This window comes from Anomaloglossus baeobatrachus, chromosome 8, assembly GCF_048569485.1.
Source record: "Anomaloglossus baeobatrachus isolate aAnoBae1 chromosome 8, aAnoBae1.hap1, whole genome shotgun sequence".
NCBI classification, from domain to species: Eukaryota; Metazoa; Chordata; class Amphibia; order Anura; family Aromobatidae; genus Anomaloglossus; species Anomaloglossus baeobatrachus.
The window spans coordinates 248,513,650-248,526,149 of record NC_134360.1 but is presented as its reverse complement, the minus strand read 5'-3'; the positions used below and the strand labels follow the sequence as shown (position 1 = coordinate 248,526,149).

The window sequence follows — 12,500 nt, the reverse complement described above, 5'->3', positions numbered from 1 at the left end:
ACTCAAACTTTTTGCATCTATTCTTTACCTTTCTGCTGTCAGCAAATTAATTACATCTTGTATGTTACAAATGGATAAAGACCTAATACTCGCAGCTGAGGGTTTGCTACAGTTGGATCTGAGATCCAGTGCGAGCTGCACATCTGTGTCTCCGGTCAAGGGTCTGGAGACAAAACTGCATCATGGTCCGAGTACGGACGTAGAAATAGGATGTGTGCGGCCGATGTACAGGAGGGTGGTCCGGACATCGGCTTCAGGAGGTGTATATAAGGCCTCGGCTCCACTTGTGTTTTGCACGGACGAGTGCAATCCAATAAAACATCAGATTGCACTCGCACCAGTGCAAAGCCATGGGGCAGCGTCCATCTGCGATTGATTTCTTATGTCATATCGGCATGCAGAATGAATCGCAGCATGCTGCATTTGGCAGCAAGTCTTGGCTCACACCCCCCCCATACAAGTCTATGGGAGCGTGTGAAATATCGCACTGCACTCACATGCCATCAGACTGCAGTGCGATGTACGCAGAGACAGATAGCGGAGGAGATGGAGAAAGTGCCGTCGCCCCCCTCCTCCGCAGCTGTGATCCGATCGCAAGATCGAATTACAGTCGCGTGACAGTCAGCTGACACCCGCATGAAGAGGGTCATTAGCATATTGCTTCCGATGCTATGCACAAGTGGAACCGTACCCCAAGACAGAAAACAGCAAGCAGAAATAGTGGAAATCCCGTGTGTCCGGAGGCAAGCGGCTGACGCTCGCTCCGGATTGCTTACCCTCTGCAGCAGGCTGATGGTGATCTCCACCGGGACGATCTTCCCGTCCCTGATGTAGGACTCGATCAGTTCCCCGTACTCAGAGCCGGGCCTCTTCCTCTCGTCACGCAGCAAGTCTCCCGCTGACAGATGGGTGTAGCCGTATTTCTAAAAATAAAAAGAGGAAAATTATTGTAATAAGAGCAAAGTCAAGACAAAAAAAAAAAAAAAAAAATATTCATCGTACATGCGACTAATGGTGACTTCTGGATGGTTAATGCACCTGGTAACTATAAATGGCTTCTAGAGTCTGCAGTATTGTGTCTGTGCTCCGCAGTGCGGGAGGAGCGCTCACCAGGACGGCATGCCGGAGTCCACAACCAGCCATACACAGACAGCGCTCACCAGGACGGCATGCCGGAGTCCACAACCAGCCATACACAGACAGCGCTCACAAGGACGGCACGCCGGAGTCCACAACCTGCCACACACAATAGACGGCGCTCACCAGGACGACACGCCGGAGTCCACAACCAGCCATACACAGACAGCGCTCACCAGGACGACACGCCGGAGTCCAAAACCTGTCACACAATAGACGGCGCTCACCAGGACGACACGCCGGCGTCCAAAACCAGCCATACACAATAGACGGCGCTCACTGGGATCTCTATGGAGGAAGCTGCCGACGGACGCGTCAACTGGGAGAATTAATGCGATCTGCATCCAAAAATCAGTGGACCGGTGCCACCATACACATCAGATTGTCCTGGGAACCCACCGATATCGGCAGGTCCAGCAGAGATCAGTGTATGGGGGGCTACAGGACGCCGTGTGCACATCCCCCTAATATAACATCCCCTATATAGAAACCCGTCATTACACCGTCTGACACCGGCACACCACTCCACATTTATGTTCTTCACCGCATAAACTATTTTTTGCAGTTCTGCCGGGTGGAGACCGCACCTAAATGAAGGGTTTGCAGCGCTTCGTAATCCTCCAGACTCCTCCAGATGTCACTGACATTTCCAGACTAATGTACAAAGAGGACTACACAGAGTGATAGGACAGAGCGCACCACACCACCGAGGGTGGGGGGGGGGGGACAAGCTCCAGATTCTACCAAGACATGATATACTTTCTAGCTTCTGTTGGATCTGTCACCCACATCCCATCACCACTGTTAGCTACTGGAAACAGTCAGCAAGCTGATCGTCAGACACACAATGCCGAGCTCCTATATATCCAAGGGTGCAGTGATGAAATATCTAAGAATCGATTGACTGAGTGCAGGCCTGCTGCAGGATTTCAGCTCTGAAGGCAGCAGAATTACAAATGCTCAAAAATAGAAATTATTACCAGGATGAGGAGGCACATGGTGGGAATAAATCTTTGCACAATACCCTGATTAAAATAACCAGTCTGGAGCCAAATTGTCCATTGTCTGATTGTGCGACCAACCCAATGTAAGCAGACGGCCCTGCAGAGAGCAGATATCACACTCCAGGAGTCCAGACATCAATGGAAACTATCAGTGAGCGGAGCTATGAATAATCAGTTAGGCTATGTGTCCACGGGAGAATGTAGCTGCGGATTTTTCTGCATCAAAATCCGCGGCTTTCCCGCAAAATCCGCACCTTTTCAAAGGTGCGGATTTGCCGCAGATTTTTTTTTTTTCCCCATTCAAAACCAAAAATCCGCACCAAATCTGCACCAAACAATTGACATGCTGCAGATTTTTCCTGATCAAAATCCGCGGCAAATCCGCAGCGGAAAAATCCGCAGCATGGACACAGCATTTCCAAAATGCCATAGAAATGGCTGGGAAGTGCCTGAGCTGCAGATTTTCGGGAAATCCGCGGCTTTTCCGCGAGAAATCCGCAGAAAAATCCGAGCATTTTCCGCAGCGTGGACACATAGCCTTATAGATCGTTCTGTACACATTGGCCTCCATTGTTCTCGGCCGCACAGGTCCAGTTACACAGAACGCTGTGCTACGTTGCGCAGGTGAAGAGATCATTTCACCCGACAAATGAGCGTTCTGTGCATCTAATGATATGCAGATTATTGACTCAGGAAGATTATCGGGACGCAGCATTCCTGGGATTATCGTGCAGTGTGAAATACACCTTTAATTTTAAAAAATTCTTACAAATCCTGAAATACCTGAGCGGCGCGGCGGCTCAGTGGTCAGCACTGCTGCAGTCTTGCGGCGGCTCAGTGGTCAGCACTGCTGCAGTCTTGCGGCGGCTCAGTGGTCAGCACTGCTGCAGTCTTGCGGCGGCTCAGTGGTCAGCACTGCTGCAGTCTTGCGGCGGCTCAGTGGTCAGCACTGCTGCAGTCTTGCGGCGGCTCAGTGGTCAGCACTGCTGCAGTCTTGCGGCGGCTCAGTGGTCAGCACTGCTGCAGTCTTGCGGCGGCTCAGTGGTCAGCACTGCTGCAGTCTTGCGGCGGCTCAGTGGTCAGCACTGCTGCAGTCTTGCGGCGGCTCAGTGGTCAGCACTGCTGCAGTCTTGCGGCGGCTCAGTGGTCAGCACTGCTGCAGTCTTGCGGCGGCTCAGTGGTCAGCACTGCTGCAGTCTTGCGGCGGCTCAGTGGTCAGCACTGCTGCAGTCTTGCGGCGGCTCAGTGGTCAGCACTGCAGTCTTGCAGTGCTGGGGTCCTGGGTTTTAATCCCACCAAGGACACCATCCTCCGGGTTCTCTGGTTTCCTCCCACACTCCAAAGACATACAGATAGGGAATCTAGATTGTGAGCCCCAATGGGGACAGTGTTGCTGATGTATGTAAAGCGCTGCGGAATATGTTAGCGCTATATAAAAATAAAGATGTTAAGTATTATATACACAGAGCAGCTTCTGAAAGGGGCAATAAAAGCCGTGTACAGACAGCGAGGACCTCTGTGCAGAGACGCCGCCCGCAGGCAGCAGGGAGTCCGTGCAGACGGCTGATTACTGCAATCTCGGGGTCAGATTTCACTCCGCACACACCCAGATCCTCCAAGAATCTGCTAAGAGCAGAAATAATAAAGTGATCCGGTCCCTGCTGTGATTTCTGACCCTGGTGACAATGTGCAGTCTAGAGCCCGATTGATGGGTGTGTGACAGATCGTCCGATTTTCCTGCAGAAAACTATGAGGATTCTTCACCCGCGGCTGCATTCATCGTTATGGAGCGGTTCAGAGCTGCGTTTGGCTTTTTCCGGCAGCACCAGAGAGAACGAGAGCACAGATAGGAGAGAACGCACTGAACATCCCCTTTAATAGCTGCAATGGATCTGATCAGACCTGATGTTATGGGGTTGGGGTCTACACAACATTCTTCTCATGTCGCTGGGTCTCCTGCCGAGATCACCACCTGAATACGCCGCGCTCTGCAATCCCAATGTGGCCCGAATTTCACACGCGTGGCTATTATTTTTATGCCGCCTGTATACGCTGGCTCTGCGGCCCGCATTTCACACAAGACTTTCAGACTGACGACCGGACGGAGAGAAGGGTTAGAGCCGCTGCAGATCAGAATCCAAAACTCTCGCGTCTGACACGTCAAGGTGAAGGCGCCAAACTGGGAGCAAAAGACGCTGCGGCTCCAGCCAGACCCTCCCACGGCTCCCACTGAGCCCCTACGCTCTCGCCAGACCCCCGCCGCTCCCACTGAGCCCCTACGCTCTCGCCAGACCCTCCCGCGGCTCCCACTGAGCCCCTACGCTCTCGCCAGACCCTCCCGCAGCTCCCACTGAGCCCCTACGCTCTCGCCAGACCCCCCCGCGGCTCCCACTGAGCCCCTACGCTCTCGCCAGACCCCCCCGCGGCTCCCACTGAGCCCCTACGCTCTCGCCAGACCCCCACGGCTCCCACTGAGCCCCTACGCTCTCGCCAGACCCCCCCGCGGCTCCCACTGAGCCCCTACGCTCTCGCCAGACCCCCGCGGCTCCCACTGAGCCCCTACGCTCTCGCCAGACCCCCGCGGCTCCCACTGAGCCCCTACGCTCTCGCCAGACCCCCACCGCTCCCATTGAGCCCCTACGCTCTCGCCAGACCCCCGCCGCTCCCATTGAGCCCCTACGCTCTCGCCAGACCCCCGCCGCTCCCATTGAGCCCCTACGCTCTCGCCAGACCCCCGCGGCTCCCACTGAGCCCCTACGCTCTCGCCAGACCCCCGCGGCTCCCACTGAGCCCCTACGCTCTCGCCAGACCCACGCTGCTCCCACTGAGCCCCTACGCCCTCGCCAGACCCCCGCGGCTCCCACTGAGCCCCTACGCTCTCGCCAGACCCCCGCGGCTCCCATTGAGCCCCTACGCTCTCGCCAGACCCCCGCGGCTCCCATTGAGCCCCTACGCTCTCGCCAGACCCCCGCGGCTCCCATTGAGCCCCTACGCTCTCGCCAGACCCCCGCGGCTCCCATTGAGCCCCTACGCTCTCGCCAGACCCCCGCGGCTCCCACTGAGCCCCTACGCTCTCGCCAGACCCCCGCGGCTCCCACTGAGCCCCTACGCTCTCGCCAGACCCCCGCGGCTCCCATTGAGCCCCTACGCTCTCGCCAGACCCCCGCGGCTCCCATTGAGCCCCTACGCTCTCGCCAGACCCCCGCGGCTCCCATTGAGCCCCTACGCTCTCGCCAGACCCCCGCGGCTCCCATTGAGCCCCTACGCTCTCGCCAGACCCCCGCGGCTCCCATTGAGCCCCTACGCTCTCGCCAGACCCCCGCGGCTCCCATTGAGCCCCTACGCTCTCGCCAGACCCCCGCGGCTCCCATTGAGCCCCTACGCTCTCGCCAGACCCCCGCGGCTCCCATTGAGCCCCACCGCACCCAACACCTGAAAAAAGGGTCAAAAAAAGACACACAACCCCCCCCCCCCCCACAAGTATGGAGCATTAACCCTTTCTTGTCGTTTTCCTGTAAATAAATCCCCAGTACAATTTTCCTGGGAACTGCAGTGGGTCTGACGCTATCACCGGCATGCTGAGACTTGTAGTGCGGCCCCTGAATACCAGGGAGCAGCACCGGCCTCAGCAGACACAATGGCACTCACCTCCACGATCCTCTCACACTGCGTCCCCTTCCCGGCGCCCGGTCCTCCGAGGACGAACACTACGAGCGGCTTCATGACGGCGCAGAGGAGAGCGCGGGCGGACACTGCAGGGACCCGGGACACTGCACGGAAGAGCATACAGCGCGGAGAGGGCGGGGACTCAGCCGGCGACGCGCCCACCTACCAGCTGCTGAGCTGTCACTCACCGGAAGCCACGTCACCACATCCCGCCCTTTCCGTTACAGAGGTGACCGCTCATTGGCTGAATCACCTATCACTTATTTACGATAGTCCTTTCCAGTTAGACTTCATCTTAACTGTGGGCATTTGCCAGTAGTTTGGCCCTTAAAAGGAATTATCCATATTAATATTAATTTTTAAATTTAATACAGTAAAATATAAATGCATTGAATAGACTAATGTTTAGATTGAAAGCCATATTTATATAGAAGCCCCGGCTCATAAAAGTGGCAATGAGCAAACACCAGTGCATGGTGATACCTGCATCTAGGCGGAATTATAAAAAAATGAAATAAATACTGTTACCATAGCAACCAATCACCATTTTTTATTTAAAATGGTCAAAAATCAGCTATTCTGCCATTATGATATGATTTCTTTTATTAGACTGGACAGTTACATACACAGCAATAACAAATAGGTTTATTTATTTTTTAGCTTTTATTTACATTTTGTAAAGATAGAGGGTGATATAAACTTATATTTTTTTTATATATTTTTCTTACAATCCCTTTTTATATCTTTTTACAATCCCTTTACAATTTTTATATATTTTTTTTACAAGTTCCTGTAAAGGTTTTGTACCTGCGATCTGTTTCAATTCCCTGAAATATTGTACTATTGTTTGTATTAAAAAAAAATACTATTCTCCAAAAATATGGCAGACACGTGGCCTTCGGGAGGTCATCTGCACTCCAACTCATTAAAGGGAATCTGTCAGCAGGTTCTTGCTATGTAATCTGTAGACAGTATGATGAAGGGGTTAAAACACAGAATTCAGGAATGTTCTCTTATCAAGCTGTCTCTAGTTGTTTATTTGCAATGATTATTTTAGCACCAGGAGATTATCATTGCTGGACTACATTGCCTGGTTGTTCGACACGCCCCTGCTGTGATTAGCAGCTCACTTTCTGTAGACATTGTACACAGAGAGCCTGATGTGGGTGAGGTTAGCTGTGGTGTGGGCGAGGGCAGCTTACTCAGCTCTGCTGCATTTCTAAATTATTTTCTAAATCTAAAAAACGGCTGCACCCAGTAATCTAAGTGATACATCGTTTGATTCAGGGTCTCTTTGTCTACATCACGCTGCTCACAGATGAGGTGGAAAAACCTGTTGACAGATTCCCTTAAACAGGAACAACCACCAGGATTTTGCTATATGAACTAAAGGCAGTGCTATATCCAGACATGCCTGCTGTAGAAAGATCCGATGCTTGGTAATAGAAATCTCTTTAATCAAAGTTGCAGAAATGCCCTGCACTTTGATTGACAGGTGCAACGGGGCCGGGTCTTTGTGAGTCGGGTCCTCGCTGTAAAGTCCGCCTCCAGCGTCCTCTATGATGGGCCCCCTTTTCTTTAATGTGAATATTGCCCCTCCATTGCTGTTGTTGGTGGCGCATGTACAGTGACACAGTGATTCTGTCTTCATTAAAACGGCGCCGGAGTTCTGGTTGTTTGGATTCCCCATTTTGAGGATTAAAGAGTAAATTGGTAGGTTGACTCTATACGTATTGGGTATTGATTAACCTAAAAAAGTTGCAACTTGCATCAGACATGATTGGAGGTGGTGTGACAGGAAATGTGAATCATAATCAAAGGTGATACTACCACATGTTACAGCGTTGTTTTCTTTGTGTATTATTGCCAATGATACCTGAATTTCTCCTTTTTTTGTAATGTAACTTCCTACAATAAAAATTGATTGGATTAAAAAAAAAAAAAAAACGGCGCCGGAGTCCGTACATGCGTGAATTGCGATCTCCGGCACCATTGTAATGAAGGCAGAATAACTGCATCAATGCGCAGGTGCTGCCAACAACAGCAATATCAGCACGTGCGCATTCACACAGTGATTCTGTCTTCATTAAAATGGCGCCGGAGTCTGCACATGCGCGAACCGCAGTCCATGGTGCCATTATTGAAGATACTGTGGTGAAGACTATGAGTCTCAGGGGCGCGTGCACACGCGTAAAAAAAAATATCTGTGCATGCGCTGGTGCCTCTTCTAGTCTTCACCGCAGTGTCGTCAGTACAATGGCGCCGGAGATCACGGTAAGAGCATAACCGGACTACAGCGCCATTTTAATGAAGACAGAATCACTGTGTCAATGCGCACACGCCGCCAACGACAGCAATGGCGGTGCAGCGCGATATTCAAAGAAAGAAAAGGGGGCACATCATAAAAGAAGCTGGAGGAGGAATAAACGCCAAGGACCTGACCTACAAAGGCCCGGCCCCTGTCAATCAAACTGCAGGGCTTTTCTGTAACAGCTATGTCTGGATTCAGTATCTACTGCCTGTATGGCACTGTCTTTACTTTAGGCCCCCTTCACACGTCCGTGTCTCCGGTACATGTTTGGTCCTTTTCCTCACGTACCGGAGACACGGGCACACGTAGACCCATTAAAATCAATGGGTCTGCGCTCACGTGCGTATTCTGCCATGGAACGTGTGTACGTGTGGAGCATACGTGTGCCCGTGTGCTCCAATCATCAACATGTCCGTTTTTCTCCGGCATCACGGGTGTCACACGGAACGCAAGCGGACCACAAGGAGGTGTTCCGTGTGACACGCGCCGGACAAAACACATGCGTCTGAGAAAAAAATACCAAAACTTTACTCACCTTCTCCAGCCCTCCTGTCTCTGCCGCTGCTGTCACTTGCTTCCGACCGCCGCTCATTATGCTCATTGAATATTCACTTCACTGCGGGCCGGAAGCAGCAGCAGCGGGGAGACGGCAAGACCGGAGACCGAAGATCAGCACCACGGACAGCGAAGCCAGGGACAGGTGAGTAGAAAGTTCCCGTTCTCCGTGTACCATAAACACGGCTCACGGAGGGCAAAACGCACCTTTGAAACGTCCGTGTAAAACGTGCGTGGTTTTTCACGAACGTGTGAAAGAGGCCTTATATTGCAAAATCCTGGAGGTTGGTTCCCTTTAAATACATGAACTTCTGTGATCACGGCAATTAGGTGGGGTGTAATATATGGGGAGGGCTCACCTCCAGAACCATATATCCATATATGCAGTGTGCACAGGGCGGAGAGGGCCCCTGGACACTGTGGCCCCGGCGCTTGCACTTGTTTGTTGTTTGATACCAAAACGTACCCTATTCACTTTCTATTCCCTTTGAATTGTAAAGTGCTGCGGAATATGTTTGCGCTTTAATAAATAAAAAATATAATTAATTATTATTATTACTATTATTCACTTCTAGAGAAGTTTTCAAAACAGAACTTGCTCAATGGGTTTTGGCGACGTACGTCTCTCCCCATTGAGATCACATGTTCGGCCAGTCACTGCTGAAAGTGCAAAGGGGAGCAGTAAAGGATGACACTTTAGTGTAACTATTTTATTTTTATTTAACTGCGTTTATTTATTCCTAAAACTCATTCCTGCGACAAGTTTCATTATTTTGTAGCGTTTCTGCAGCTTTTATGTATCTCATTACAGACTACAAAATGAGCTACCAGCGAGATCAGCAGACGGAGAATTCTATAACCGCTATTTTTGCCCCTTATCATAGCTGGGGACGCGGCAACTCTGGCCGTAATACAAGCTGCAGTCAAAGGTCGCTGTTATACCGCTGCGTCATTGCAGCATAGGGGGAGTAAGTGGGGTCGCATTGGGGCCCATTAGGTACCAAGACAAACAAGTTGCAAATAAGTCAGAATGAGCTATCTTTTTGGCAACTTGCTCGTCGTGGTCTCAATACCTTGCAGGTGCCAGTGCGACCCCATTCACTTGACCCATACAGCGGCAAACAGTGAACTTTGACCTTGAGTCCAAAGTCATAGTCCCAACAGGAATGACTGGAGGTTACTGAAGCTGCAGCTATATTCCCCTATTGATGAGAGCTGCTTACTTACCACCATTTCTGCTGCAAGCGCCAGCCAAGGGTCATGCGACTGTGATGTGATCTTGCGATAGTATCACAGCTGCGGAGAAGAGGAGGGAGCACTTTCTCCCCATCTCCTCCCCGGCCAGTCTCTGCATACATCGCCCTGCGGTCAGATGACATGCGAGTGCAGTGCGATGTTGACACGCTCCCATAGACTTGTATGGGGGTGTGTGAGCTGAGACTCGCTGCCAAATGCAGCATGCCGATATGAGAAATCAATCACAGATGGACACTGCCCCATAGTATTACACTGGTGCGAGAGCAATACAACAAAAACGGACATGTCGTCGTGTGGAGCACATGGGCACACACATGCTCCACATGGACACACACATGCTCCACATGGACGCACACATGCTCCACATGGACGCACACATGCTCCACATGGACGCACACATGCTCGACATGGACGCACACATGCTCGACATGGATGCACACATGCTCGACATGGATGCACACATGCTCCACATGGACGCACACATGCTCCACATGGACGCACACATGCTCCACATGGACGCACACATGCTCCACATGGACGCACACATGCTCCACATGGGCACACACATGCTCCACATGGACGCACACATGCTCAACATGAACTCACACATGCTCCACATGGACACACACATGCTCCACATGGACGCACACATGCTCGACATGGACGCACACATGCTCCACATGGACACACACATGCTCCACATGGACACACACATGCTCCACATGGACACACACATGCTCCACATGGACACACACATGCTCCACATGGGCACACACATGCTCCACATGGACACACACATGCTCGACATGGGCACACACATGCTCCACATGGACACATACATGCTCCACATGGACACACACATGCTCGACATGGACACACACATGTTCCACATGGACACACACATGCTCGACATGGAAGCACACATGCTCCACATGGACACACACATGCTCCACATGGACGCACACATGCTCGACATGGGCACACACATGCTCCACATGGACACACACATGCTCCACATGGACACACACATGCTCCACATGGACGCACACATGCTCCACAAGGACGCACACATGCTCCACATGGGCACACACATGCACATGGACACACACATGCTCCACATGGACACACACATGCTCGACATGGACACACACATGCTCCACATGGACACACACATGCTCCACATGGACGCACACATGCACATGGACACACAGATGCTCGACATGGATGCACACATGCTCCACATGGACGCACACATGCTCCACATGGGCACACACATGCTCCACATGGACACACACATGCTCCACATGGACACACAGATGCTCGACATGGATGCACACATGCTCCACATGGACACACACATGCTCCACATGGACACACACATGCTCCACATGGACGCACACATGCTCCACATGGACACACACATGCTCGACATGGGCACACACATGCTCCACATGGACACACACATGCTCCACATGGACGCACACATGCTCCACATGGACGCACACATGCTCCACATGGACACACACATGCTCCACATGGACGCACACATGCTCGACATGGGCACACACATGCTCCACATGGACACACACATGCTCCACATGGACGCACACATGCTCCACATGGGCACACACATGCTCCACATGGACACACACATGCTCCACATGGACACACACATGCTCCACAAGGACCCACACATGCTCCACATGGGCACACACATGCACATGGACACACACATGCTCCACATGGACACACACATGCTCGACATGGACACACACATGCTCCACATGGACACACACATGCTCCACATGGACGCACACATGCACATGGACACACAGATGCTCGACATGGATGCACACATGCTCCACATGGACGCACACATGCTCCACATGGGCACACACATGCTCCACATGGACACACACATGCTCCACATGGACACACAGATGCTCGACATGGATGCACACATGCTCCACATGGACACACACATGCTCCACATGGACACACACATGCTCCACATGGACGCACACATGCTCGACATGGGCACACACATGCTCCACATGGACACACACATGCTCCACATGGACACACACATGCTCCACATGGACGCACACATGCTCCACATGGACGCACACATGCTCGACATGGGCACACACATGCTCCACATGGGCACACACATGCTCCACATGGACGCACACATGCTCCACATGGACACACGATCCTCGTGAAAAAACAGACATTTGCGCAGACCATTGATTTTAATGGGTCTACGTGTGTCCGTGTCTCTGGTACGTGTGTAAATGAACGTCATACACACCGGACACACGGACGTACCAGACACACGGACGTACCGGACACACGAACGTACCGGACACACGGACGTACCGGACAAACGGATGTACCAGACACACGGACGTACCGGACACACGAACGTACCGGACAAACGGATGTACCAGACACACGGACGTACCGGACACACGAACGTACCGGACAAACGGACGTACCGGACACACGGACGTACCGGACACACGGACGTACCGGACACACGGACGTACCGGACACACGGACGTACCGGA

General features: G+C 52.1%; 1 protein-coding gene across 2 annotated transcripts in view; it reads right to left on the bottom strand.

Annotated features, from left to right (window-relative positions):
* CMPK1 (cytidine/uridine monophosphate kinase 1) overlaps nucleotides 1-12,500 on the bottom strand; it is a 24,946-nt gene that overhangs the window by 11,735 nt on the left and 711 nt on the right. Inside the window, exons 1-2 of one of the 2 annotated variants that reach the window (XM_075320532.1) lie at nucleotides 5,790-5,971; nucleotides 777-923 (exon numbers count right to left, since the gene is read on the bottom strand). In XM_075320532.1, coding sequence (XP_075176647.1) covers nucleotides 777-923; nucleotides 5,790-5,927 — 285 coding nt within the window. In that variant the 5' untranslated portion in view covers nucleotides 5,928-5,971. Of the gene's footprint in view, nucleotides 1-776; nucleotides 924-5,789; nucleotides 5,972-12,500 lie in introns of those variants that run through there. The other variant, XM_075320533.1, reaches the window with a different exon arrangement.